At 31.4% G+C, this 26,361-nt stretch overlaps 4 protein-coding genes across 8 annotated transcripts; 2 read left to right on the top strand and 2 right to left on the bottom strand.

Annotated features, from left to right (window-relative positions):
- Positions 1 to 1,651: 1,651 nt before the first annotated feature.
- Positions 1,652 to 10,796, top strand: LOC108750072 (putative ATP-dependent RNA helicase TDRD12). Of its 4 annotated transcripts, none has more exons than XM_018489296.1 (21): positions 1,652 to 1,796; positions 2,398 to 2,466; positions 2,821 to 3,032; positions 3,195 to 3,237; positions 3,314 to 3,507; positions 3,616 to 3,893; positions 4,288 to 4,490; positions 4,585 to 4,732; positions 4,815 to 4,899; positions 6,689 to 6,853; positions 7,030 to 7,185; positions 7,802 to 7,954; positions 8,035 to 8,278; positions 8,378 to 8,524; positions 8,661 to 8,842; positions 8,935 to 9,060; positions 9,129 to 9,277; positions 9,343 to 9,516; positions 9,653 to 9,824; positions 10,021 to 10,200; positions 10,272 to 10,493. In XM_018489296.1, exons 3-21 carry the CDS (start codon positions 2,964 to 2,966, stop codon positions 10,491 to 10,493), a joined length of 3,090 nt encoding a protein of 1,029 aa, XP_018344798.1. In that variant the 5' UTR covers positions 1,652 to 1,796; positions 2,398 to 2,466; positions 2,821 to 2,963. The 4 variants fall into 4 exon arrangements, with proteins under 4 accessions (XP_018344798.1, XP_018344797.1, XP_018344799.1 ...); XM_018489295.1 differs by having other exon boundaries at positions 2,317 to 2,466; XM_018489297.1 differs by lacking the exon at positions 2,398 to 2,466 and having other exon boundaries at positions 2,939 to 3,032.
- Positions 10,797 to 12,384: 1,588 nt separating this feature from the next.
- On the bottom strand, positions 12,385 to 15,341 carry LOC108750086. 2 transcript variants are annotated; one of them, XM_018489323.1, is made up of 6 exons: positions 15,160 to 15,341; positions 14,393 to 15,101; positions 14,023 to 14,119; positions 13,538 to 13,691; positions 12,890 to 13,219; positions 12,385 to 12,806 (listed from the first exon to the last, which is right to left on the bottom strand). In XM_018489323.1, exons 2-6 carry the CDS (start codon positions 14,960 to 14,962, stop codon positions 12,431 to 12,433), a joined length of 1,527 nt encoding a protein of 508 aa, XP_018344825.1. In that variant the 5' UTR covers positions 14,963 to 15,101; positions 15,160 to 15,341; the 3' UTR covers positions 12,385 to 12,430. The 2 variants fall into 2 exon arrangements, with proteins under 2 accessions (XP_018344825.1, XP_018344827.1); XM_018489325.1 differs by having other exon boundaries at positions 14,393 to 14,863.
- A 1,326-nt stretch (positions 15,342 to 16,667) lies between these two features.
- LOC108750085 (DNA replication ATP-dependent helicase/nuclease DNA2) lies at positions 16,668 to 22,180 on the top strand. Its single transcript, XM_018489322.1, has 2 exons — positions 16,668 to 16,871; positions 18,423 to 22,180. The coding sequence occupies exons 1-2, from the start codon at positions 16,842 to 16,844 to the stop codon at positions 22,092 to 22,094; spliced, it is 3,702 nt and encodes a 1,233-aa protein (XP_018344824.1). The 5' UTR covers positions 16,668 to 16,841; the 3' UTR covers positions 22,095 to 22,180.
- A 333-nt stretch (positions 22,181 to 22,513) lies between these two features.
- LOC108749876 lies at positions 22,514 to 25,610 on the bottom strand. The gene is made up of 5 exons (XM_018488880.1): positions 25,296 to 25,610; positions 24,061 to 24,441; positions 23,597 to 23,875; positions 22,970 to 23,463; positions 22,514 to 22,891 (listed from the first exon to the last, which is right to left on the bottom strand). The coding sequence occupies exons 1-5, from the start codon at positions 25,500 to 25,502 to the stop codon at positions 22,741 to 22,743; spliced, it is 1,512 nt and encodes a 503-aa protein (XP_018344382.1). The 5' UTR covers positions 25,503 to 25,610; the 3' UTR covers positions 22,514 to 22,740.
- Positions 25,611 to 26,361: the final 751 nt, after the last annotated feature.

Here is a 26,361-nt window from a genome sequence, read left to right as displayed (position 1 = left end):
GAACGTGAGAAAATACGGTATTAAAAAATTCTGACAAAATTCTCAGAAGTTTATGAAAAAAAAAATAAATAATTTTTGTCTCTTGCAAAACCTGCTTGAATCTATTTTACCAAATGCAACAATCATTTCCGCTACAACTTCTTTCTAATTTTCAGCTGTTCTTACCCAAAAAATTGTAAAAATAATAACCGCGTCAATAGCCATATCCATGATTCGTAAGCGTTGTAAACGGACGAAGCGTTGTAGCTTTATACGCAGCTAATGTTAAAGGAAATGCGTTATAACCGCTTTTATAGAAAGGTCAAAAATTTTAAGCAATTTTCATATTTTCACCATTTTGCTTTAAGTTTCAATCGCTTTAATTTTGTCATTTTCTCATTTAGTGACTAATTTCATATATATAAAATATATGATTTTCAGACAATTGCAAAATTTCATCTTGCGTCGTCACCGAAATAACCTTTTGAAATGTGCATAAAACTTCAAATGTATGTAAAAAACATAAATGATTTTATATTGCGAAACGTACGCCTGTATTACATTTTATCTTTACTTTTGTGCAGACAATTTGAGTTTTTTATGTGTGAAGAAAAAAAATTATTTTTATTGCACAGTGTAATGATTTTTGTGTGGTAGTTGCACGTGCACGCACGCACGCATGGGGAATGAAATCGTTATTTTTGACTGTCGAAATTGGGTAAATTATTCGCGTAAAGCTGATTCTTAATACGGAGATGCGGTAGCAACATGTCATTATTGATCGGTTGAGATGACATGCACTTCCAAACAGTTGTCATAAGTGTGAATTACATTTTGTTACCGCAACGTCCATGAAAAGTAAATTTAATCCAATTGTTTCATCCTTGTTTAAAGTAGGCAAACAACAAGGATGTAATGATACTAATAAAACACTGTGTCCGACTGTGTCTTTGCTAGAAAGCACCCATAGGTAATCAAAAAATGTCCAAAACAAAACTTTGTCTTATAGGAGGGAAAATCTTATAGGAAGAGATAATTTCAATAAAACATATCTAATGTATATCTAATATTTATCTAGCATCACTTCTCTCCGGATACTTGTAGGATGCAGCCACAATAGAAGGAATAAGGAATTAGGAATAAGGAATAAATATTATATTTCAACCTATCAGAAATCAGATACATCGGAATACACGTTTCTGGTTGAATAGGTTCAAGGAAATCTTAATATGTATTCCTTATATTTCCTCCATTGTGCGTAGGGCCTTATTTCTTCTTAGAAAAAAAAGTACAAGGTCTATTTTCTGTAGCTGAACTAGTGTACACTTTTGGAACTTGAAGTGAGATAGATATATGTTTGATAAAATAGGTAAATATATGATAGGTATATGTTTGTTGAAAGTGAGAAAGAGAATGCTAGTACAGTCTAGTGCAGGAAATACAAAACAGACAACAGTCTATACTTTACAGACACGATCCTGCGTGTAAAGCCTAAGACACAATGCGAGAGAATAGCGAGAAATAACACGATTTCAACCTACCAGAAATCGGACATATCAGAATACACAGTTTCTGATAGGTTGAAATCGTGTTATTTCTATCGCTATCACTATTCTCTCGCATTGTGTCTTTGGCTTAACGTGTATTGCCATACTGTCCATATTTTATAAGGTCTATTTATTGGTTACGGTCAACGCGATGCTGCAAACGCTTTGAAGCGTTTTTTAATTGATCAATTTGTAAAATTCTTTCTTCTAATTGGTCCATCAAATGCTTCAAAGCATTTGTAGCGAGATTTTTACCACAGCCTATATGTAGTATGTATGTCATGTGTGTTTTACTCAATGAGATCGCTTAGTTGCTTTCTATTTACACCGATTCTCAGACAATTTTTTACTTGTGATTTCATAACTCAGTTGAATGCTCGTTCCTTTTGCATTCTAATAAGTGAGATTTAATTGAGTTTTTGCTTATAATCTGCACAAGATCATATGCTTTAGTGAGTCTTGTAAACTCACTTCAGTGAGGTTATGAATCCGTGTTGTCATGCGATAACTTTTTATAGTAAGGAAATAATGATGTCATTAATGAGTGCTTTCTATTTGATGACACAAATTGACACAAGTCGACATAAGCGTCGTTCTATCCTTGTTGACATTCAGAGAGTGATAAAGATAGAACGACAATTGCAAGCACCCAAATTGAAAGCACCCAAAATCTGAGTACTTAGCTTACTTTAGATTTAGTTTCACTTGTGTGTAAATGGAAAGCTCAGCTTTAGATTCAGTTTCACTTATGTGTAAATGGAATGCAACTATATTGTCAGCTGTGATATAGTTGTCTCCTTCGTGTTTCTTCCTCTGTCTTCTATTATTGTATGAAATTTTGGTCCTGGGACGTGTCGGTATCATCAATCAGTATCGTGAGATTTAATTGAATTTAACGAGGATTGATCTTAATGAGCTCAACCGAAGCTTCACGCCAAAGGTACGATTTCGGAGCAGCATAAAGGCTAGAGAAAAAGAAAGAGACCTATTTGAAAATTCCGAGATTTTCTTATATATGAAAACAGAAGTGTCCTTCATTCATGGCAGTAATCAAAGATCATGCTGTTTACAGCGATTTGCTATTGATTACTTTTATTGTTAGCAATCTAATTTGAGGTTATTTCTTTATTTACAACGATTATCGTATTATGCTTTTGAATCGTTGCAAATCTTCAACTAAAGTTTTTCCGAGTCAGTACATTATCATTGAAGAAAATTACATTCTTTTTATAATTTTATTTATTAATTTATATATTTTTAAAGAAAAAAACTTACATGTTACAAATTTTTGCAGGGTATATTTGTGTATATTTGGGTATTTAATGATTCAAAAAAGTTGGTGAAGATTGATTGTGAAGTTTTTGTAATCAAAGATTTCAAAAAAGACTGAAGGAAATAACTTACAATTGCAGTCTTTTTTTATAAATCTGTCAAACAATGCCGGTTCCTGTTAGAGAAAGGATTCCTATTAAAACCTCAACAACTACACATAATAACAATCCAAAGGTAAGATAAAATGTAAAAGGCACACAAACAAAATAGAAACATGAACTCTAAATATATAAAAGAAAAGCAATTATATGTATCATATGTTAATAAGCCAAATTAAGTAATAAAAAAAAAGTTTTTAATAGAATTGTAAACTATTACAAAGTCTTTATTTTTCAGAATTATGAATCTTCTCAAAAGATGAAGTTTTATAAGCATCAAGGTAATGTTCACAAATTGAATATTTATTGGCATGCTAAATAAATTGAATCATTTAATTATTATATCTATTTTTTTAGTTTTAAATATCATTCCTGCTACAGCTAGTGCAATAAAAATAAGAAATGTAAAAAATCCATATTGTATGAGAGCTTATGAAGTTGAAAAATATACAGAAACACTCTGTACAATTGAGGAAAGGTTATTAAGTTTTATGAAAACAAATGAATTTTTGAAGAAAAAATCTAATACTGAAGATGCTCAAATTGGTGACGTAAGTTTTATTATATTGCAGTTGAATGTTAATAGTCTAATTAATATCTTATATAAATATTAGGTTTCTTGTAATAAGATGTGGTTAATCTTTATATTTATCTTGCAGATGGTTCTTGTACAAGATAGTTTTAAAGCTGAGATAAAATTACCATCATGTGTTTGTCGAGGTTTGATAACTTGTATTAAAAAAGAGTATGGGATGTATTATATAATTCTTTTAGTGGATCATGGAATTAGTATTGGATTAACTAGGGATAAATTTCATATACTTCCGAAAAATCTTATCCCTGATAACTATTTAACGAAAACTGTTGGTGTATATGATATTATACCGATCTGCATGAAAAAAAGTTCTATTTTAAATGGTTGCAACACTATAGCAGTGTAAGTTTTCTCTGTTATAATCGTTTTTGTTAATCTACTTAAAAAAAGGCATGTTAAATATCAATGTTAAAAATCGATATAAGTTTCTTGTTGCCGCTTCCGTGATGCTGATTGATATCTTACAGTGCTTACTTCGTGAACAGCTATCATTGCATGTTTTGATATCTATGTCTATATAACGTTATATACATCTATCAAAAAGTTATAGTAACAGTGTAATATTACATATATATTACATATATATAAATAAATTACATATATATGCATTATTGTCATATTTATAAGCAAACAATTTGAGCAAGTATAATAAAAAGTAAAAAACAAAAAGCTAAATAGCGCACATCTGTGATGTGTAATAAAATAAAAATATTCAAAAGATTGCAATTACCCAAAGTGTTGCAGAAAAATGGACCGAGAAAGCAGTTCAATTTACAAAACATCTTCTTAGTGCGTGTAAAATTGTATACTTTGATCATTTAATCACAAGCAAAAGTAATGGAATAGAATACGGAGAATTCTATTTTGTTATTGATGATGTTGTCATGTCATTGAGTGAAGCTTTATTTCTTAATTATCATGCAGTTTACATAGAAGGAGGTATGTGAATTTTATAAGATTTTTCTGTAATAAATCTATTAAAATAGATTGACTAACATTCAAATAATATGCAATTTCATAATTTTATATCTAGAATTATTAAAACTAGTTGAAACACCTTCACAACTTAAAGAAAAACGATGGTACATTTTATATATAAAGTTTTCCAGAAATAAAGACAAAAGGTACAATGTAACACGCATCAAAGGAACTAATAATACTCACACAAAATTCTTTCTCAGGTATATGTTTATGTAAATATATATGTAATTATACATAGAATTATTCATGTGTGTTTCTTATATTTCTGATATTTGTTATCAGTGAGAAGATTTTAGTACAGAGCTCAATAGACTGTGACATCTTAAGTGATATTACAGACCTCAGATATCCCAAAGGAATACATCAGGTATATGAGTATAAATATACAGGGAGGAGCATTTAAAACAGATCACCTGAATAACTTGCTTGTTTTTAACAATAGAAGAAAAAGTATCAAACAAAAGTTGCTTGATTTCGAGGGACACATAATGTGATGTCAATAATTGTTTTGTAGGTGGAGGCATAAAGGATAGGCAAGGTCAAATCTATTTTTTTTAAATGAAACGATATGTTTTTTTACTTACATTTTGATAAATCATTTTAAGATGAATACAATGACCAATAATTGAAGGTCATTCAAGGTTACGCAAGGTCAATAATCGAATTTCATTCGGATCAATCGCAACGCAAGCTCTTATACGCTCCTTCATGCCTTCTCTTCTTATCGGCATTTCGCTATTACACTTATTTTAACTTTTCTCACAAATAGAAATCCATAGATGTTAAATCTGGGGGGAATGTGCGGTCCATTTGTTATTTCCTGACCGACTAATCCAACAATCTTCAAATTTTCTGTTTAGCAATTCAGTAATAATCCGTATAATCCAGGATATCCATCTTGCTGGTATCACATTGATTGTCGTACGTTCAGTGGAAGATCTAATAATAGTGGCAATATTTCTATTAAAATCTGTGCATACTTGTTACTATTTAATGATCCATTGATAAAATGAGGCAATTATTTTATCATTAAGAATTCCGGCCCAGACGTTTATAGACCAAAGTCTCTGCCTATCCACTTTTCTCATCCAATGTGGATTTTTTACTGACCAATAGTGCATGTTGCGAAGATTTACTTGTCCATTGTTTGTAAATGTAGTTTCGTCAGTAATTAAGATTTTAGTGACAAACATATCATCTTGTAGTCTTGTAGTCTTTGTAGAGCCCCTTCACAGAATTGTACACGATTTTGAAAATCGTTGCCATGTCTTGATGAAGTGAGATGTGGAAGGGATGAAATTTATTTGATGGAATGGAGTATTCGCAAAACACTTTGTCGACTAATACGTTCAAGCTGTCTTGTACTGATATGTGGATTTGGTACTACAGCGGCTAAAATGTTCATTGAATTTCCGTCGTTAATTGTTTTCTTGATTCATTAGCGTTTTTTATTATCTACACTTCCTGTTTCTTGAAAAGTTTGACTATGTTTGAAAAAAGCAGAGAATGAGGGATGAACGATCGAGAAATCTTTCAGCATACAAACGTACTGCTTCTCTCATAATTTGGCGACATTCGCCATAGATGAAAATCATATCAACTTTTTCCGCTTTCGTATAACGCATTTCGCAAGATTTCACATGCACTTTGATCGATAGATGAATTCGAATTGATCAGTAAATATGGATAATGTTATGTGCGATTTAATTTAAACGGTATGTAAATATTTACATACATTTGAACGATTAGCGGTATATCAACAAGAAGACACGAAATTGTTCGAAGAGTGCCTTGAAACAATTTATTTTCCATTACATTCAATTATTTTTCATTATTGACCTTGCATAACCTACAATTATAGGTCATTGTATTCGTCTTAAAATGCTCTATCAGAATGTAAGTAAAAAAAACATCATTCCATTTAAAAAAACAGATTTGACCTTTTCCTATCCTTTACGCCTTCACCTACAAAACAATTATTGACATCACATTATGTGCCCCTCGAAACCAAGCAACTTTTGTTTGACACTTTTTCTTCTATTGTTAAAAAGCGAGTTATTCAGGTGACCTGTTTTAAATGTCCCTCCCTGTATTTTGATTGATTAAGAGTATAGTAAAAATATAATTTGAAATATTTTTCTGTTTTTATTCTCTAGGGTTGGGATGAGAACATCAAATCTTCCAGACCAAGAAAACTTCAGTCTTACATATGGCCAGCTATAAACAATGGATTAAACGTTGTTGCTATTGGATCAACACAGTGTGGTAAAACGAGCGGATGCGTAATGGCTGTTTGTGGTCAAATAGCTTTGCGTCTACATGTAAAATATTTTTCGTATTTTATAGTACCATAAAGAACTTAATCATCTTTCCAAGCATAGCATAAGCAAAATATTTTTCTTAAAAATTTATATAAATAAAATTTGCATATACATACATGCATGTGTGTAAAAAAATCTTAATTTTAATTGATTAAAATAATTGATATCTGTTTTAGGAAATACGTAGTGGAACTCAACCGTTAGCATTAATTTTATGTGCCTCGTCTTACGAAGTAATTTCCGTTCAATCTTTATGCGAGTCGTTTCTGCGAACTTTTACTAATATAAAATGTGTTGCTGCATTTAATGGCAAGTCTGATAGATCAGTAGCGGTAAATTTATCAATATTTTCACAGTAATGTTCAATATCTTTTTAACCTTTTTGGTATGATGGTCGATTTAACCGACAGCCACTAGGCGTTCATGTACGACTAAGCATCAATCATTTGATTTGAAATAAAATATATATGTTATCGTTATTATTGATTTTCATTTTATCAAAAGAATATATATTTTTATTAATTTCTTTAAAAAAAAAGATACATTGTATATAACAAAAATGACAAAAAAGTATAATATATAATATCACAAAAAATATAATGTCGATTTAGCTGTAATTTCACACTTTGACAAACATTTATTATACTAATTTTTCTAAATTAAATTTTACTTAGTTTTTCTACTATAAAATAATTCATATTTCTTTTAATTTTTTATTTAAACATATTTTAAGTGTCTTTTCTATTATTACCAATAGATGAAAATTTTTGTACAAATAAATTATTTAAAAAATAATAAAAAAAAATGATATATGAAAATTTCTTCATAATCACAAATGCTATTGCGCCTTATTAATGATTTGATAACGCTAAGTGGCGAGTATTGTTGTACCAAAAAGGTGAAGAAAATTAAGAAACTATTCTCATTCTTCAATTTTTTTTCTTTCAGGCAATGATATATAATGGTTGTCAAATTTTAGTGACTACACCGCGATATCTAGTTAGATTCTTAAATAAAAATAAAGATATATTGTCATTTGACCGACTTTCTTATTTAATACTTGAAAATGTCGATGTAATTTTGGATAAATATTACAATTCGGTCAGTGAATACTTGTAATATATTTAGTATTACTTATCATAGAGATAAAATTTCTAAAGTTTTCTAAATTTTTTTAATAGGTAGGAGAACTCTTCAAAAAACACAAGATAATCGAGAATCGTGAACCACGACAGAATGATAGACCAATATTGCAGATAATTGTATCGGCAACAAATTGGACGCCTGAGATTAAGAAATTTGTACATCTAGTGATGTATAATCCATATATATGCATCGCGTCATTTATAGAAGCTGTGGTTTTTAAATCTGTAAATCTAAAACTGTACCAAGTAAACACTGGATACAAGAATCAAAAATTATTTGGTAAGAAAACTTATAAATATGTTGACTGTATCAGCGTTTATTAAAAAATTACATACAAAATATTATATTTCTAATATTTCGAAATTATTTCAATGTTAGATCTAATGTCAAAAAATGAGTACCTTATGATGAGAACAGCGATAATATGTACGAACGCCGAAGAAGCTGAAGACTTAAATACCTTTTTAATTTTGACAAAGAAAACTCTGCTAATTCATGACAAAATGAAATCATGTGATATACGAGGTACAATGACAAATTTTAATCGCATTAAGAAATGCTTTATCTTATACTTGATGTTTTATTGTATTGTTGATTTAATTAATGTTTCTTTTTTTTTTGCCTTTTTGCAATGTTATATTAATTCTTGTATTTTTTGCAGCTTTACAAGAAAGTTGGATAGCATGTGTTTATGGCTCCTATCCAGTACTGATATGTACTGATCCAGTTCTATCTGATCTGAATTTTACTAATATTCAATGGCTAATACATTTTTCTGTATTATCAAAATTAAAAAATCAATTCAATTATAGGTTTTCTTTACTTTTAGATAATTTAACGGAGGTAATTATTAAATGAGAACTTAAGATTGCTTTTTTATTTTACTGTAAGCAAATTATTAAATATTCTATAACTAATACCACTATAAATTTAAGGATTCATCTAACTGTAAAATTAGTATTATTGTTGATGAGAACGACACTATACAGTTATTAAGTATAGTAAAAATAATGCAACGAATGAACATTGCAATACAACCGGAAAAATCTGACTACATTCAGGTAAGCTAGATATTATTTTTCATAATATTTTTATTATAATTTTTAGTTATAATAAAATATGATTCCAGCAAAAGGCTCTTGAGTTAGAGAGGAATAAGAAAGTATATGTTCTATGTGATAATGTAAAATCATTTGGCTTCTGCCGAACACGAAATGTCTGTGTATTTAGACATTGTGTCCTTTCTGAAATTGATATACCAATGACAAATATACAGATGTAAGTAATTTTCTATTAGTCCATCGTATTCGTTATTCGATATTTTTAAGCTCTTGTTTATACAGAGGTGATAAAGTGAAGTTGATAGTGACATATATTCACGATACGACACATTTTTCTGCAAGAATTCTTGAACATATTCCACATTCTAATGAATCGAAAAAAATAACATTTTCCAACATAGAATATATGCAAAATACGGGTAAAATACAAAGTTATTATGGAAATATCGAAAACAGGTATGTGCAACAGGTATTGAGCAATTTCACAATTTAAAAAAAAATATTTGTATACTCCCTGAATTTCTATGTAGTATATTTTCTTCGTATAATTAATTATAGGAAAATAATATATTTTCTTAATAATCAATTATAGGAAAATGTCTACTTCGACAAATGTAGGTGATATCTGCATTTTGGAGGAAACTATCGATACATTTAAACGAGTACAAATTACACGCATCAGATATGACAGAGATTATTCTGAAGATGAAATATTCGTAGATGTGAGATGTATCGACAGCGGTATTGTACATGAATACATTAATGTAAGATTATTTTATATTAGTTTACATTATGTTCAAATTTTATATTAAACATTTTCTTTTAACAATATGCATATTCTTTAAAAAATAATACTAATGATCATATTTTATATTAAAATATGAGATATGATTATGTGAATTTATGGAAGTGTTATTTGTAACTTATCTTCTTATAAATGTATTCGGTTTTATATTTTAGGTCCGTAAACTAATGCACATCCCAAAGGAATTATTAGATCTCCCAACACATGTTGTCGAAATATTTTTAGCTAATTTAATTCCTTGGGATGAGGAATATATGTGGAATCATTATACTAATGAACAGGTGCACAAGTGGTTCTCAGAAAATTTCGATGAAAGGTCTTATATTATCGGAGAAGTAAGAGTCTTTCATGATTATGAAGGAAAAATATATGAGAGCAAAAAAATTTATGAATGAATTATTTACAGGTTCGCCTTCATCTTGGAAATACAATATGGTTAGATGATTTAAAAATAGGAACAAAGTTAATTGGCCATCCCGATCTAATAGGATCCTCTTTAAAAAGGGAATTATGCCATGGGAATTTTTCAATTGTGAATAACAATCACTTATCAAATTTATTTAAACTTTGCAGAAACAGCGGAATGACAGAAATCAATGGTCATAACCTAAATGCTGCAGACAAATAAATGAAGAAGTTTTTCATTATCATTTGTATTTTTAAAAGATTGGATGACTTTAGAAAGTTAATCATTTTTTTAATGTGCATTTATTAGAAAAGATTTGGTATATCATATTGGTACAATATCATTCGTCTATCTTGTAGTGTTTAACTGTGAATACTAGTTATACACTAGTGGATGCAAAGTTTTAGGGACTTTTACATATTTTAGGTATTAAAAATGAAGAGAAGTAAAAAGAATTACTCTCCATTTTGTTTGTCATCACTGTCTGCAATTATAACCTCAGAAGCGAGAAAACAATAAAAATTGTGACCAATCTAAAAATAAATTATATTTTAATAGAAATATTTTTTAATATTTTTATCGCTGGAATATATTTATTGGAAGACATGATAATGTCTTCAATAAAATATAAGGAAAAACTAATTTCTTATTTTGAAAAGAAATTAAATCATATTTATTTCTATTAATTTATTATATTAATAATAAGCTATATTCATAATTTATAATTGTGAACATAGCTTCTTTCTCATTTTTGGTTATGCAATATATATGTTTAATTTATTTCCAGATATATAATTATGTATTAACGAAACAAAAAGAGCATTCGATATATTTCATAAGGACTTTTATCGCGATTGTAAGTGTTATCGAAACATATTTCCATATTAATATATTTTGCAAAAATTTCTATTTTGTCTTGCTTCTAACATCACAGTCAGACATAATACTTGTGAGCAAACAGGAGCTTTAATTCTAAAGCAAACATGCTCAAATTATAGGTCTGTTTTCTGTGGTTGAACTAGTATTTTTGGAACTTAAAATGAGATAGATATATGTTTGATATTTGGCAAAAGTGAGAGAGTTCTAATGCAGTTTAATATAAGAATAAAAAATATCTTTTATTTATTCTTTTTTTGCGGGATAATCTTTTCTACGAAACTTCTTTTTATTTTATCTAATACGAAAATCTTTCTCATTGTTAGGCTCTTTTAACAATAAGTACGAAGATGGGTAATTGTGTTGAGGATGTTATTATGTGCGCAAAATCAAATTTTATTTCTCTAAAAGAAAATCATTTAAAATAAGTGGAAAAGGGGCCAAAGACTTTACATCCACATAGTCAAGGGTAAATTTTTTGAAATTATATTAATTAAAATATGTATTAATAAATCAGGGTTGCAACAGACCTAGAAAACCAGGAAAAGTCAGGAAAATTGAAATTGATCATGGAAAACCGGGAAAAGTTAGGGGAAAATACAAAAGAGACTGAAATTTTAAACTTTGCTCACACACACAATTTGCTTAAACTGCTCCTATTCTAAATAATTTTTATAATTCTTTTTAAATAATATATCTGACGTTTTAGTCAAATACGTTCAAAACTCATGCACTTTAAATGATTTTTTAAAAATAATTAAAATTTACATTTTATTCATTAATTTTATTTGATCGCTCTTTTTCGTCATAACTACATTCTTTTTTCCAATTTAGTAGTCGAGGGTAAATTTTTTTGAAACTATATTAAATATATGTATTAATTGAATTAAAATATGTGTATTGATTAATCAATATATGTTTATTAATAAATGAATGTAAAAAAAATAGTATTTTAAATTTAACAAAAAATGGAAACCTAATAAAATATCAAAACTACCTCTTTTTATCTTTAAATCAATTACAGACCATAAATGTAAGAAGTAAATGAACTACCTATAAAAAATTCCAGAATATATAATGCTATTTTAATATAAACGATGATTAATCGTGTTTTACTCAATATATTCCGAGTTGTACTAATAATATAGTTAAAAGATTTATTTGCTTATTCCTTTTATTTCATATTTACTTTGTATTTGAAATTTATATAGATACATTCTTATACTTTATACAGTTTGCGCGTTATAAAAATAGTTAAATTAAAGAAATAAATTCAATAAATATTAATCTGTATTAGTATTTTTCGAATTGTGTAACCTGAGTTTTACATACTGATCCATTATTTTTTTGCTATACATTAATAAATTGATTCTTGGTGGTATACCGTTTTCTTTCAGTTTTGCAATTCGCTTATGTAATGTTGTAATATTAAAAAAAAAAATTTTTGGATGACTTATTATGTCGTCACCTGTTATACCATTTTGTTTCAATAAATCAATTAATTCGATCAATTTTTTAAATTTCACTCGTAAAATAGGATATTTTGTAATTGCTTTTTCCAAAAGTTTTTCCTCCACATTTAATGTGTTGATTAAGTAATTCTTAACGCTTCCATGTTTTTGCAATAATTTCTGCCGTTCATTATGCATCTCTATATACCTATGAAAAATAATTACAGATTTGTTTGTGTATATTATGTTATGTAAGTTTCTCTATACATTATTTTTGTAAATTTTACATACCGTTCAAAGTTTTGCTCAGATTTTATTAGCACAGTAAGTTTTAGAGCAAGATTTGTCTTCTTTAAAATCACAATTCGATTCTGTATAGTATTTATATGGAAATAAAAGATTTCTGCATGTTGTAATATTTCATCGCTAGTAATGCCATTCTGATGTAGTATATTGATTAACTGATCCAATTTCGCTATATTCACCCGTAAAATATTTGGTACTTTCTGGATCACTGAATTGAGTATTTCATCGTCGACTTTCAACTTATTTTGCAAATAGTCGCTAATATTTCCATAATGTTGCATTAAACTACGTTCCACCTTATTCTTTTGAATGGCCCTACATATAAGTAAGCGATATTTTATGATATTCTTTTATTTTATATTCTCTATTTTTAGATATTCCAATATATACGCAATACATTTGTTTAAATATCTATTTTTATTTTGTATGAAGTAAAGAATAAATAAATATGTATATATAAATAAATGCAAAAAGTTAATAGAAACTAAGTTATTAACTAAGAAGTTAGTAAAATGGCATTTGAAATGTAATTTTTTTAAATAAAAGTAATTTGATACAATATAAAATTTCATAAAAAATAAAATAAAAATATTAGAAATAAGATATTTTTCATATTCTATCTTATTAACTTACCTTGATATAACTTGAAGCGGACATCGTATAGCCCATGTTTTCATCCTTAACCTTCCTGTTTCTTTATATAACTCACATCTATGACGTATATGATTTTCGCTGTATCGAAGAATCCATACATCTCTTAATATATCTTCATTTTTTATATTATATTCTACAGAATGTAAAGTTATTTAAAATTAATCTTTTTAGAGCTATATAATTTTATATTTTACTACCAATTTACTTATCAATTCACAAATATGTAGGGTTACTATGAATGTTTTGCTACATGCAATATTTATTGGAAAACAAATAAATATTTGTGGCCATTATGTAGAATGTAAAAAAGTAGAGCAAAGATAAGCCATAATCTTGTGTACAGCATATTCGTGAGGAAATATCTAATGCCACAAATAATTAAAGCAAATAAAAAAATTTTACAGCTGCCTGTAGTATCAGTAATATTATTAAACCTTACTATTTAATTCTGCTTATTAACTTACCATATAATATGTTCGATTTTTTATCTATAGACGAAATTGATATTTTTAATAAGAATGAATTTGGTACTGTTATTTCACATAATTGTTGTATGCTACACTGGAAAAAATATATAATTTTATACTCATAAAATATGCTATATAACATATCATATATATAACTAATCAACAATTTCTATCTTAATTCTACTCAAATTTATTTTCTATAAACAATCAAAGTTCATTTTTCATGTTCTAAGTACATACAAGTTTTTATAAGAAAAATTTCTTTTTATAGAATTCTCAAAAATAATTTGTAGTATTAGTTTATCAAGAGTATTGTATATAATTATATTTGATAACTTGGAATTCTTTAGATTAGTTTTACTTATACCTCAAATTTGTGAGAAAGATATTCCAGTCTGTTATATGTATAAGACTCCATACCCTCTTGAGTATAAAGTACATAGTTTGCTAGTTCATCTTGAGTTAAGCGTAGCCATGGTATAAGCTGGTTGTTATCTATATTTAGAACTTTGATACAGTCAAGCTTTTCTGTCAGTTTATTGTGTTCATGTGTTAGTAACCAGATGTTGTTTACGATAGAGTCTTTTTGTATGCCAGCGTTTATCAGATGATAATAATTGTTCAGAATATCTGCCCTAGATCTTTTTTTCAGCTGAGGATGCTCTTTAAAAACTTTGCCGATATCCGCTTTTGTCATATCCAGTAATTCTTGAAGAGTGTTCCTCAAAATCCGGTGAATTGGCTCGTAATTCATGATGTAATCATTGTAATTTGATATTTTACAAGTATGATCCATTATTTCTACATGCTTGCACAGCATTCTATTCTGCAAAATGGCCTTAACAAAGAACGAATAACTATTCATGTACAGCCGCAGAGTCGGTTTCAAAAAAGGCTGAGTTTTCAACAGAAGATTCACAATCATTCGTTGCGTCATTTGCTTAGCTATAATCTTCCGTCTATATTTAATACTTTATATAAAAATATTTCGTTTCTATTACAAGACGTATTTTTCAAATATTTTTCATAAAAAATGTTATGGAATATTTATTTTCGCATTTTCCAGCACTCATAACCTATACATATCAAAGACAATTAGGAATATAGTGTATCCTGCGTGACATTTGTACTCACCAATAAATTTAGGAAATTACACGTTAATACAATTTACAATTAGCGAGAGGAATTTAATTTACGTATATCCTTATGCAATAACTGCTGTTCCTCCTCATATTTTTCATATTATTTTAAATGACAGGAGTATAACATCAAGAAGTAAGTATATACATCATATATAACATAACCTAAATTTCAAATAAATCCACTGAGCGCATTCAGCGGATTCAACAGTTGAGTAAGCGCTCACTGTTATTGGGGTATTCTTTTAGCTCATCTAAGAGTTTTAGATCTAGAAGAATACACCAATAAGAGCAAGCGCTCACTCAACTGGGCCGCGTTCAGAATCATCATCTAGATTCACCCAGATGTTCGTTTATTCTTGTTTAACATTCTTAAACAACCAGGATAAAACGACATCTGGGTGCATCCGGACAACGATTCTGAATGCAGTCCTGTTGAGTCCGCTGAAAACGCCCATTGGCGCCTCTATAACTGCATTTCACTTTTACGGAATCGTGTCTGTGATAGCCCTAATGGTTCCTGCACACAGAACACGCTTGCCGCGCGACGGAAGTTGACGCGACAGCCAATCAACGTCTCGCTTGGTCGGAAGTAATAGATATATAATTTCCACCGCGTGAACTCAAGTCAACTTTTGTCGCGCGGCGGAAGTAACATTACATTATTTCTAGAAGTTTTGTTGATGAGGACGACTTAAGAAAATAAAATTATAGCTCTCACAAAGAACGCGGCAAAAGTTATCGCACTAAGCAATAATTTCATGTTTTTAATGCCTCCAACACACCAGCGCGATGTTCGTCGTGACACGCGATATTCAATGAATATGTAGCTTTACTAGTATTCTCATTCTAAAGATATATTGTCATTGGATATTGCGTGTCGCGCGCGATTAACATCGCTAAATCGCTCGAAATTTAGCGATAAAACTCATCGATCGGGGGTTTTTTTTTGTGCTAAAATCATGAAAATGGAATGTGCAATGAAAAGTAGCGATTACAGATATTACGATTGACTTTTGTTACAATTCTTTTTGCTCCAAATCATAATGTCCTTTACTGTCAAGTATAGAGAGTGGTATAATCGCACTGTTAAATATATACAGGAATACCATGAGTGGCAAAAAAAATGTTTAGAAATAATGAAAAAGCAAGAAGAGATTAGGAAGAAACGACTGTTTAGTGCAATTATGTCTGCAGATAGAAAAACATAGAAAAAAAGAAAATTTTGGAGGACTCTTGTTTGTGCAGAACGGGAATTGCATGGTTTGATAAATTAAATTCATTTTGATAAAATAAATTTAAATTATAGCAATTATCGCCTATTGTCACTACACTTTAATCAAATCGAACTACAGAAGCGACTGACAGCGACGACTTTCAAGCGACTGATGAAGTCACGTGACTCTCCGATCAATAAAAGTTGCGATATTCGCCGTCATGAAAAGGTACTTTAATGGTTGAAATGGCGATTGATGACGACGTTCATGAGAGATGTTTGCGCGGGAACGAAAATTCTGTGCAGGATTTGATAGGACTTAATCTAATCTCTTAACTAAGATATTTATAGGATTTAGACTCTACTGTACTTAACGCTAGTATTAAGCTACAAGTGACGGCATTTTAATCTGACATTCTTAAAATACATGTAGAGTCATTTCGTGCATACTACATGCAAATATGAAGAAACGTCAGTTGTCACAAAGGAAGGTAAACAAAATGTATTTTATTTATTTACAACTTATATCTACATTATTGATAATAATTACTATTTTTTTGTTTTTTATATACTTCCTACTACTATTTTTTATAAAGTAATATTGAAAATTATTATAAAATAATACTTTAAAATGTTTCTTTTGATTCTGAATTTTAGAAGAGATACAACCCAACAAGGGTTACAAACATTAACTAACAATGTAATATAATTTAACAATTATTAGTTATTTATATCGAAAAAAATCGTTCTGATAGCAGAAGAACTGTTATAATTTCCTACTTGATGATATAACTTATGCCAATAAGGAGAGTGAAAATCGATTGAGAACACTCACTAATGTGATACTTTGTATGTGATGATAAAAATTCTATATTCTGAGAGCTTACAAATATATTAGTTGATTAGATGTTTTCGACTCCATTCGAGCCATCTTCAGCAATGCCAATAATTAACTTTATAAATCAGCAATGAAAAGTCAAAAGGTGCAGCAAGGATTCCTATCAAATTTCCAAATTTGAAGAGCATCGAATGCTAGAGTGAATATAATTGCTATATTTTATTTATTACAAGTAATTTAATTGAAAATTGGTATGACCTACCTACTGCAAAAAACCTTTTGACAGAGACTATATATATGACAGTTAAAGTATGAAAAATGTACGTAAAGATATATCACCAATATACAAAAAGAAAACATATAATTACAAAAGAGTCATAAAAATAATATAGATAGTCAAACTCATATATATTGTCATAAACTACTGAAATTATTTAGAATGTTGAGGATGTAGGAATTCAGTGTCTGACTTTGTGTTTAACCTGTTCTCTTATATTTGAATGTTGAGCATTTCTGATATCGGTCTTCTTCCCACATATCTTTCGTTATCCAAGATTTTGACATTATCCTAATCAAATTCATTGTCTAAATGGACTCTATGTTTAGACAACATAAATTGCCTGATTTTTTTATTAATATCATTATGTTCAGTAATTTTAATTTTTAATTTCCTTACTTTCCTTAATTTTCCGATCTGCCCTACATAGGATGTATTACAATCTGCAGAAAATTTTATAAACAATGTTTTTCTTAAATTATTGCGAGAGAACAATTTTTTGTCTTTTTATTATTAAATTGAGTTGATTTAAGCTAAAGAACAATAATTTAATTTTAAGTGATGTTCTTAAATTTATTACAGATGTCAGGCAAAAAAGGAATCATAAACCAGATCTTTTTCTTTCTCTGTTATTTTTTTTTATTTTTCTTTGGCTTATTTAAGAGTCTTTCGTTTAACTGTTATGTATTATATAACTTAAACTCTATATTATTGTATATACTTTACTGTATATACTGTAATTAATTATTGTTCAATGGGAAATTATAATTAATAGTTATATTATTGTTAGTTAGCGTTTGTTAGGAAGACATTTAGCACAGTTGAAACAGAAAATAGCAATACATAGCAATTTGTATTTATCTGAAGAATAGACTAAAATGAATTTGTGTGATAAACTATTCCAGAATTTTCTCGGTTTTTTTGCAGATTTCTAATAATGTCGATAAATCTCAGACAAAAATATCATCGTTTTTTACAAAAATTCCAAAACTTGTGATAGACGACAATAAAGTTGTATCAGATAAAAACTGCTTATTTCAAACTACGGTTGAAAGAAAAAGAAAGGAAAGAGATAACGCGTTTGAAGAAGAATTTCATGTGAGCAAAAAGAAATGTAATTTAAGTGAAGAGTCACAGAAAGAATGTTGTACTCTAAAGACAGAACATTTCGAATCACATGATGATTCAGTATTATTATCTATATTGAAAGACTTCGAAGAACCATATAGTAATTTTAAGGAAAATGAAGTTACACGCAAAGATACAGTACTACAGAAAGTTGAAAAGGAAGGTGATATTACAGTAAAAAGCGAGCAAAGTGTAAATATTTTACAAAATCCTGTAATTCTTAAAAGTGTAAATGTTTCAGATGTTACTCATAATAATAGTCATGTTCTTAAAGAACAAGATTTAAATATTGTTACTTTAGAGTCTGCTGTGGAAACATCTGAGCATGAAAAAGCTAAATTACATGATTTAAAGAAAACAGAATCTTTCGAAGACTTTTCTGTGGTAAATGGAGATGAGCTTGATGATTTCTTTGATCAAAAGTGGCATGCGCAGATTAATTTTACCACCTTTGAAAGGTGTAAAATAATTGACGTGAAGCACGAATCGAATGTCACTGTTTTAACGGTACAGCACTTGAAATCTGAAGATATTGACTTTGTTGCATGTTCAGGATTTTGGAAAGATGCACAAGTAAAGATTAACGATATTGTAACGATACAGGCTACAAAAGGTTCGCGACAATGGATTGTAGATAATAATAACGGTTTTCTTGTCACACAGCCTGATTTGTTAATATCTGGCACGACAATAATGGGTGGTTTATTTTGCAACAGGCGAGCGGTTTTGACTGAGAAGTTCAGGAAAATAGAGTCGCTACCAGATTTGAACGCCGATTATTCCGTGATGACCGTGGGATCTTTAGTTCATCAGTGGCTGCAAAAGGCATTGCGAGAGAATGTCTGCACCCTATCCGACGTGATTAAGCTGTTGGATGATATATTACGATCGAAGGACACGATAGACTATCTCTACGCGTCAGAAATGTCACTTGCGGATTGTCGGAAACGCATGATGGAGTACGCTCCGAAAATTTTCGAGTTTATTCAGCATTATATCATAGGTAACAAACAGCATCACATAAGCAATCTAAAGAACAACTTTCAAGGGCGTATTAATAACATACAGGATATCGAGGAGACCATTTATATACCGCAGCTGGGCATAAAGGGAAGAATAGATGTGACGGCGGAGGTGAATATTAATTCGAGAAGGAAGATCATGCCTCTGGAGTTAAAAACTGGAAGAGCCTCCTACTCTCTCGAGCACAAGGGCCAAGTTATTCTTTATCTTATGATGATGGGTTTCATAAATCAAGATATCGATACCGGACTTCTGTTATATCTAAAGGAAAACGCGATGCAAGAAATTAAGAGCAGACATCACGAGAAGAGGGACTTGATACTGCTGCGAAATACCTTGGCGCATTATTTCACTAAACAACCCGAAGATCTACGGAGCATAAACTCTGAGTCGGACCTAAAGGCGATGGAATTGCCTGAACCAATAAACCATCACAGTGCATGCAGCAGATGTTCTTATCAGACTCTGTGCTGTGCGTATCTAGCGAGGGACCCAAATGCGAATTTGTCACTGTCGCATCCGTTAACAGCGCTACTTAAAGAAGTGCAGGACAACATTGAGATCAGACATTTGGATTACATTATGAAGTGGATAGCATTACTGCAATTAGAAGAAAGTTGCGAGAATAATAGCAGTTTAAGCAGCGTATGGACGACAAGTCCCGAGAAGAGGGAGGCGAAAAGAACATGTATCTGCAATTTGAAGATTGTCGGAAAGGTGATAAAGCAAGAGCATAGATATCAGCATAAGTTTGCACGCGTAAACATTAAGGAGGAAACTATCGAGAACAGCGTACTTGGTGGTACATTCACCGAGGATAATTATATTATTGTTAGCACGGATGCACGAGTTAATATAGCTGCCGGATATATAATGCATGTTTCGTATGACATTGTTAAGGTCCTATTGGACAAAGATATTACTCAGTTGTATGCAAACTCTATGTTTCATATTGATAAATATCCCTCTACGGGTCTGTCTACGTTCAATTACGCGAACGTAGCCGGTCTGTTGAACAACGATGAAATATACGTCAAGCTTCGACGCATTGTCATCGATAGGAGCCCGGCTACATTTGTGGAAAAATTGCCACGTTCGGTGGTGTCAGTTAGCGCCAGGATAATAAGCGATTTAAACGAGAATCAGCAGAGAGCCGTGCTGAAGGCAGTAGCTGCCCAAGAATACGTTCTGATAAAAGGTATGCCGGGAACAGGGAAAACGCAGACGCTGGTAGCTCTAATAGAGCTGCTGCAGGAGTTGGGTTCCAGCGTGTTAATTACCGCACACACGCACAGCGCGGTGGACAACATTCTTCTCAAGCTGCTAGAACGGAATATCGACTTTCTACGTCTCGGTTCGACAAAACAGATCCATCCTCTGTTGACATGCAAGAACGAGGAATTCGCGCTCGCGAGTTGCGATTCACCGGAAGACCTGGAGACACTCTATAACAGCAAACATATTGTAGGCGTAACTTGCTATGGCGCGTATCACGCGCTCCTTAGGAGACGCAGTTTCGACGTGTGCGTGGTTGACGAAAGCGCGCAAATCATGCTGCCCACGGTATTGCGACCGTTATATAGTGCACGCAAGTTTATCCTTGTCGGAGACCCAGATCAGCTACCACCCATTATCAAAAACAAGACTGCCGCGAAACTTGGCGCAGGCGAATCTCTGTTCGTTAGGCTAGATAGCGACAACAACACCATCAATTTATGGAAGCAGTACAGAATGAATAGAAGAATCATGAGGCTAGCCAATGAAACGACGTATCGCGGTAAGTTAGTTTCCGGCAACAAGCAGATAGAGAACGCGACTTTGACTGGCACAAATATGGAACAAGTTCTCTCGTCTTGCGAGAGGTGGGTGAGAAGTACGCTCTCCAGGAACTTGGATGACTCAGTGGTGGTGCTCAATACTGGTAGAACTTACAATTTGAATGTAGAATCTGGCAGTAGAGACGTTATATTGGATCAGACGTACTCCAACATTTGGGAAGTCGCTATTACTTTGCGTCTCGTCCAGGTGCTCACTGAGGCGGGCGTGTGCGCTAGAAATATAGGAATTATTGCGCCTTACAATCATCATATAAATTTATTAAAAAAGGTCATAGATAAAGAAGTGGAAGTAAACACCGTAGATCAGTATCAAGGACGTGATAAGGATGTTATACTGTACTCGTGTACGAAGAGTGTTGAAAGCGACACGAAGAAAGAATTTGAGATATTGGATGATCAGCGACGTTTAACGGTAGCCATCACTCGCGCAAGGCACAAGCTGATTATAATCGCTGATAAAATCACGTTACTTAGATATGTGCCATTTAAAAATCTGTTTGACGTTATCGAGGAAAAGAATGTGATAAATTTGCAAGATGGTGAGGAAGACTTTAGCTGGAAAAGTCTCATTCGTAGAATTGACAATTGTGATAAAGAATTCAAGGGCTAATTGAATGATTTTTTGTAACAATGAAAAACAGATTGATAAACTAATATTTGCATTTTGTTAATGTTTCATAAAACAGCATCACGCATAATCAATGAAAACCTTGCGAAATATACAAGATATAAAATATGCGAGATATATAAGTATGTACGAAATTTTACAAAAATATATTTATTTTCAACTTTATATACGTATTTTTTTTTAATATAAATATCAGAAGACAATGCAAATTGAATATATTAAAATAAAATTTACCAAGTTATTTTTTTGTGAAAATCAGATAAAAACAATTTCTAAAATAGTAAATTAAAAAAATTTTAGAAAAATACTTTAAGAAATAATCATTCCATAAACAAATCCATTAAAGGCATTTATAAAATATAAAAAATAATATCATTTTATAAGGAAATACTGAAAAAAGAAACTAGACAATTACAAACTGGCACTTGTGCTTAAGTACGTCAAGCATAAGTCCCTGTATTTCACGTAAGTCACATAATCACATTTCATACGTACGTTCTTCTTACACCATATAAGTACAGAAATTCTGATGATAATATCTTTGACGCTATATACATATGTACAAAGTAAAATAATAAAGTAATAATATGAGCAGTTATTTGAGCACGCACATTATTTTTTCGCGGCTCTAATTGTTAGATTCGTTGTAAGAAGCTCTGCCGGCCAACTCTAATAAGTAACGATCAGGATGATCCAGCCAATCGCTCGCACTTAACTTCACGACCCTCTGTTTCTCTGCTTCTTTCACCTGCCACTTCTTAATCTCCAATTGCTTCTCTCTGCAAATGTAATGGTATCTTTTATTATCATTCCTTGCGTCAACAAACAGTTTTATTTCACAGTTTGCAAAATATTACCTTAGCTTTGTATCGCCACAACCCCAGACTTCTAAACTGGCAATGCGATAAGGCGCGCCGGCGATAGTCACCGAATGGAATGATTCATCGATACTAATAAGCGGCGAACGAGGATCGCTACCGAATCGTAAACCGTGTGGGTAACCCCTGATATTCGTGTTCAAATATAGTACTTTCGGACCTTTCTCCATGACTTTATAGGACGGAATTAGTTGAATGCCCATCGAGTCTTCGTCACCCCAATAGAGATGACTTTCTCGCCACTCGACAGCCGAGCACACGCAATACGTCGGACATTCCTCATTCTTCTCTACATTAGCGGCTCTTATAATTAGCAGAGTGGGACCTCTGTAACCTAATACATGGTGAAGGAAGCGATTAGCCCCAGTCCCATGCTCTCCGCTATTGTACAGTAACGTCCAATGCTTTGGACAAATACTGCCTGTTCTTCTGGCTATCAAAGCTTGAGTTATGTCCTTCGGTGAATCGTTGGTCTACACATACACCACGGATACGTAGATCCAGTTATGTATACAATACTAATTGACTATAATTAATCTCTTTAAAATACTTTATGGGCAAGACATAATAGTATCGATTAGTATTGTGTAATATGTGACAACGTACCTGGAGGTAACACTGCGATAGTGTACACGACAACAGCCAGACATAGCTTATTGGCAACAAGTCCACTTGAGGGAATTCTTGATCGGACTTTTCCAATACGGGAGTAAGTATATCTACGGAAGGCTGTGGCTGTTCTTTCGACAGGAGCGCTTTACCATTACGATAAGCAGTTGTCAACACGTGTACTACATATCGCTGTAGGCCGTACACAAGGCGTGGGCAGTGCTGTCCGATCCAATTGCTCACGTAACTCGTAGACAAGCTAGTCTTGCCGTGAAACTGTAAAATATTTCTAAATCTAATAATTACAGGTCACATAGTAATATGAATATTCAGTCAAAATGCCAATTCAGATTCTATGCTTACATACTTGTGAGTAGTTATATTACACAATAATTAAATTGCAGTACACATTTATACTATTGCATTTATACTATCTGCATTAAAAGAATAAATTTACTAACACAGGAAATGACAACTGCATTTATTATCTGTTGCGAATGAAGGCACGAACTGGTGTTGTTGCTTTCCATCGCTAACTGATAGCAAGATGTCAATAATGCTCGCAGCGTTTCGGGAGTAACATTGCCACCATTCTTTAGGTCAGAATATATTTTTACATAATTCTCCAGTATAGCTTGGTCGTTCATTACTGACAAAAATTTCTCAGATTGCTGTTTGAAAGCTGTTGTACTTATGTATGCAGTCGTGGCATGAGCATTGTGGTGTAGATAAGTGAAGAGTCTTTCGCTTAACTCAGGATGAGTAGGAAATAAGTACTTTTCAAATATAGATTTGGTAATGCCATTAACATGTGCCTCTTGATGAGCGAGATGCGACAATATCTGTAAAATATACAATATCAGTATTAGGAATATTACTAATTATAAATATTAAAATTTAATCCAAGGAACACTTCAATCATTTTTTATACTTATGTTTGTAAAATAAGAATTATTAAATATATTAGAGAGAGATCAGAGAGACATATAAGTAAAATAATTTCTATACTTCTGTTTGCAAACAAAGAAGATTGCATCTTCATTATATAAATAAAACTAACCAGGTAATGTTAGCTTTTGATAACAGCTAGTTATATATAAGATATGATTACTAACTTGTATGCAAAGAAATGATCTAATGAAACACAGAGAGTATGGAAAGTCTTCAAAATGAAAAAAAATAAAATGCAATTGTTCTCCCGAATTAATTCCACAATTCCCAATCTCAAGTATATTTTTCCATAAAGAGTCTCTGAATAATTTGTCACTTAGTTTTTAATATTATCAAGCATCTTTAAAAATAAGTTATGTGACTGAGACTCAATCTCTATATAATCATCCATTTATAGTCACATATTTCAAAAGTTAACTTATATAATTGACAAAAAAAAAGGTGTGATTCATGATTTCAGAATATCCAGAGAATTATGATAAAAATATTCAAAGTGATTGCATGAGGAATATGAAATGACTTTTGCAAGTTGCAGTACAGATAAAAAAAATATATATGAGGAAAATTAAAAAAACCAGGTGGAAAGAGGTTGTTTTTGACGTTCTCCCAAACAGCTGTAGAAATGTTTGACAACAGAGGTCATATCGCTCCACGTTTTTCCCGAACGATTTTCCAAGGCACCAAGAGTACGGCCTGCTATTGAGGTTCGAAAACGATTTTAAATCGACCAAGCGGACCGTTGTACCTTGGCGAGGTTCTCGATCGGGAAGAATTGCGTGTGAGAGTTGTGATGGTCCGGCTCGCTCTTGGAGACGGCGGCGGCGGCGGCGGCGACGGCGGTGGAGGAGGCAGTGACGTTCGCGCCGTGATTCCCGTTACCGGTGCTTGCCGCGGGTGCGGATTCCACCTTTCTATGCGACGCGTTTCCGACGCGTGCCACCTGGTTGCCCATCCTGCGCTTCGCACCGCGGGGGAGACTATACCGAGACCAGCACCCACAGCACCATCCGCGTAACACCAACGATAACAAATACAAATGGCACCATATGCATACGACGATTCCAACCAGACGGTTCTCCCCACTTCCTAGGTCTCCCTCGTAACTCGTTTCTATTAAATTGTTCTAAAAAACGAGAGATGTCGTTGCGGTAAACAGCCTTTTTTATCTGTGGGAGAGGGCACTGTAGAAAATTGCTTCATTTATCGCGACAAATTCAAAATCGATCAAATTAATCTTCCATAAATTATGTAATTAGGATTTGAAAATCTAGACTTTTCGGCTTTAAATTACTTTCCTTATTCTGCCTAAAAATCGGGCATGTACAAAAAAAAAAGTAAAAATCGTTTCAGGTTATATAATTGTATATTTGTATAATTCGTAAATGTTGAAAGATAAAAAACTTGCAAAGCTGCATAAAACATATATGCATAAAGAAAATTATTTAGTTGCATTTCTAATATAAAGACGTATGTAAAATGTAATTGAATAATTTGTCTGATAAAAGAGTTTTATAATAGAATTATCTCCATTTATCTCCATTTATAGCCAATAATATATATTTTTAAAGAATTTGTTTTTAAATTTATATTCTCAAAATTATCGTCATGATTTTGACATATATAGACAAGGTCAAAGTCATCTTAGCTATGTATAAGTTTTTAAAGAATTACTCCATGTATAGAGCGCCCAATCTAGCTGGCGCTGGCAGTTTAATAGAATAGTATTTCTATAAGAGAAACACTGTTATATGTAATATTCACTACTGTGTGTGTGTGTGTGTGTGTGTGTGTGTGTGTGTGTGTGTGTGTGT

Source organism: Trachymyrmex septentrionalis, unplaced genomic scaffold, assembly GCF_001594115.1.
Source record: "Trachymyrmex septentrionalis isolate Tsep2-gDNA-1 unplaced genomic scaffold, Tsep1.0 scaffold32, whole genome shotgun sequence".
Taxonomy (NCBI): domain Eukaryota; kingdom Metazoa; phylum Arthropoda; class Insecta; order Hymenoptera; family Formicidae; genus Trachymyrmex; species Trachymyrmex septentrionalis.
This window is presented reverse-complemented; position numbering and strand designations above follow the sequence as displayed.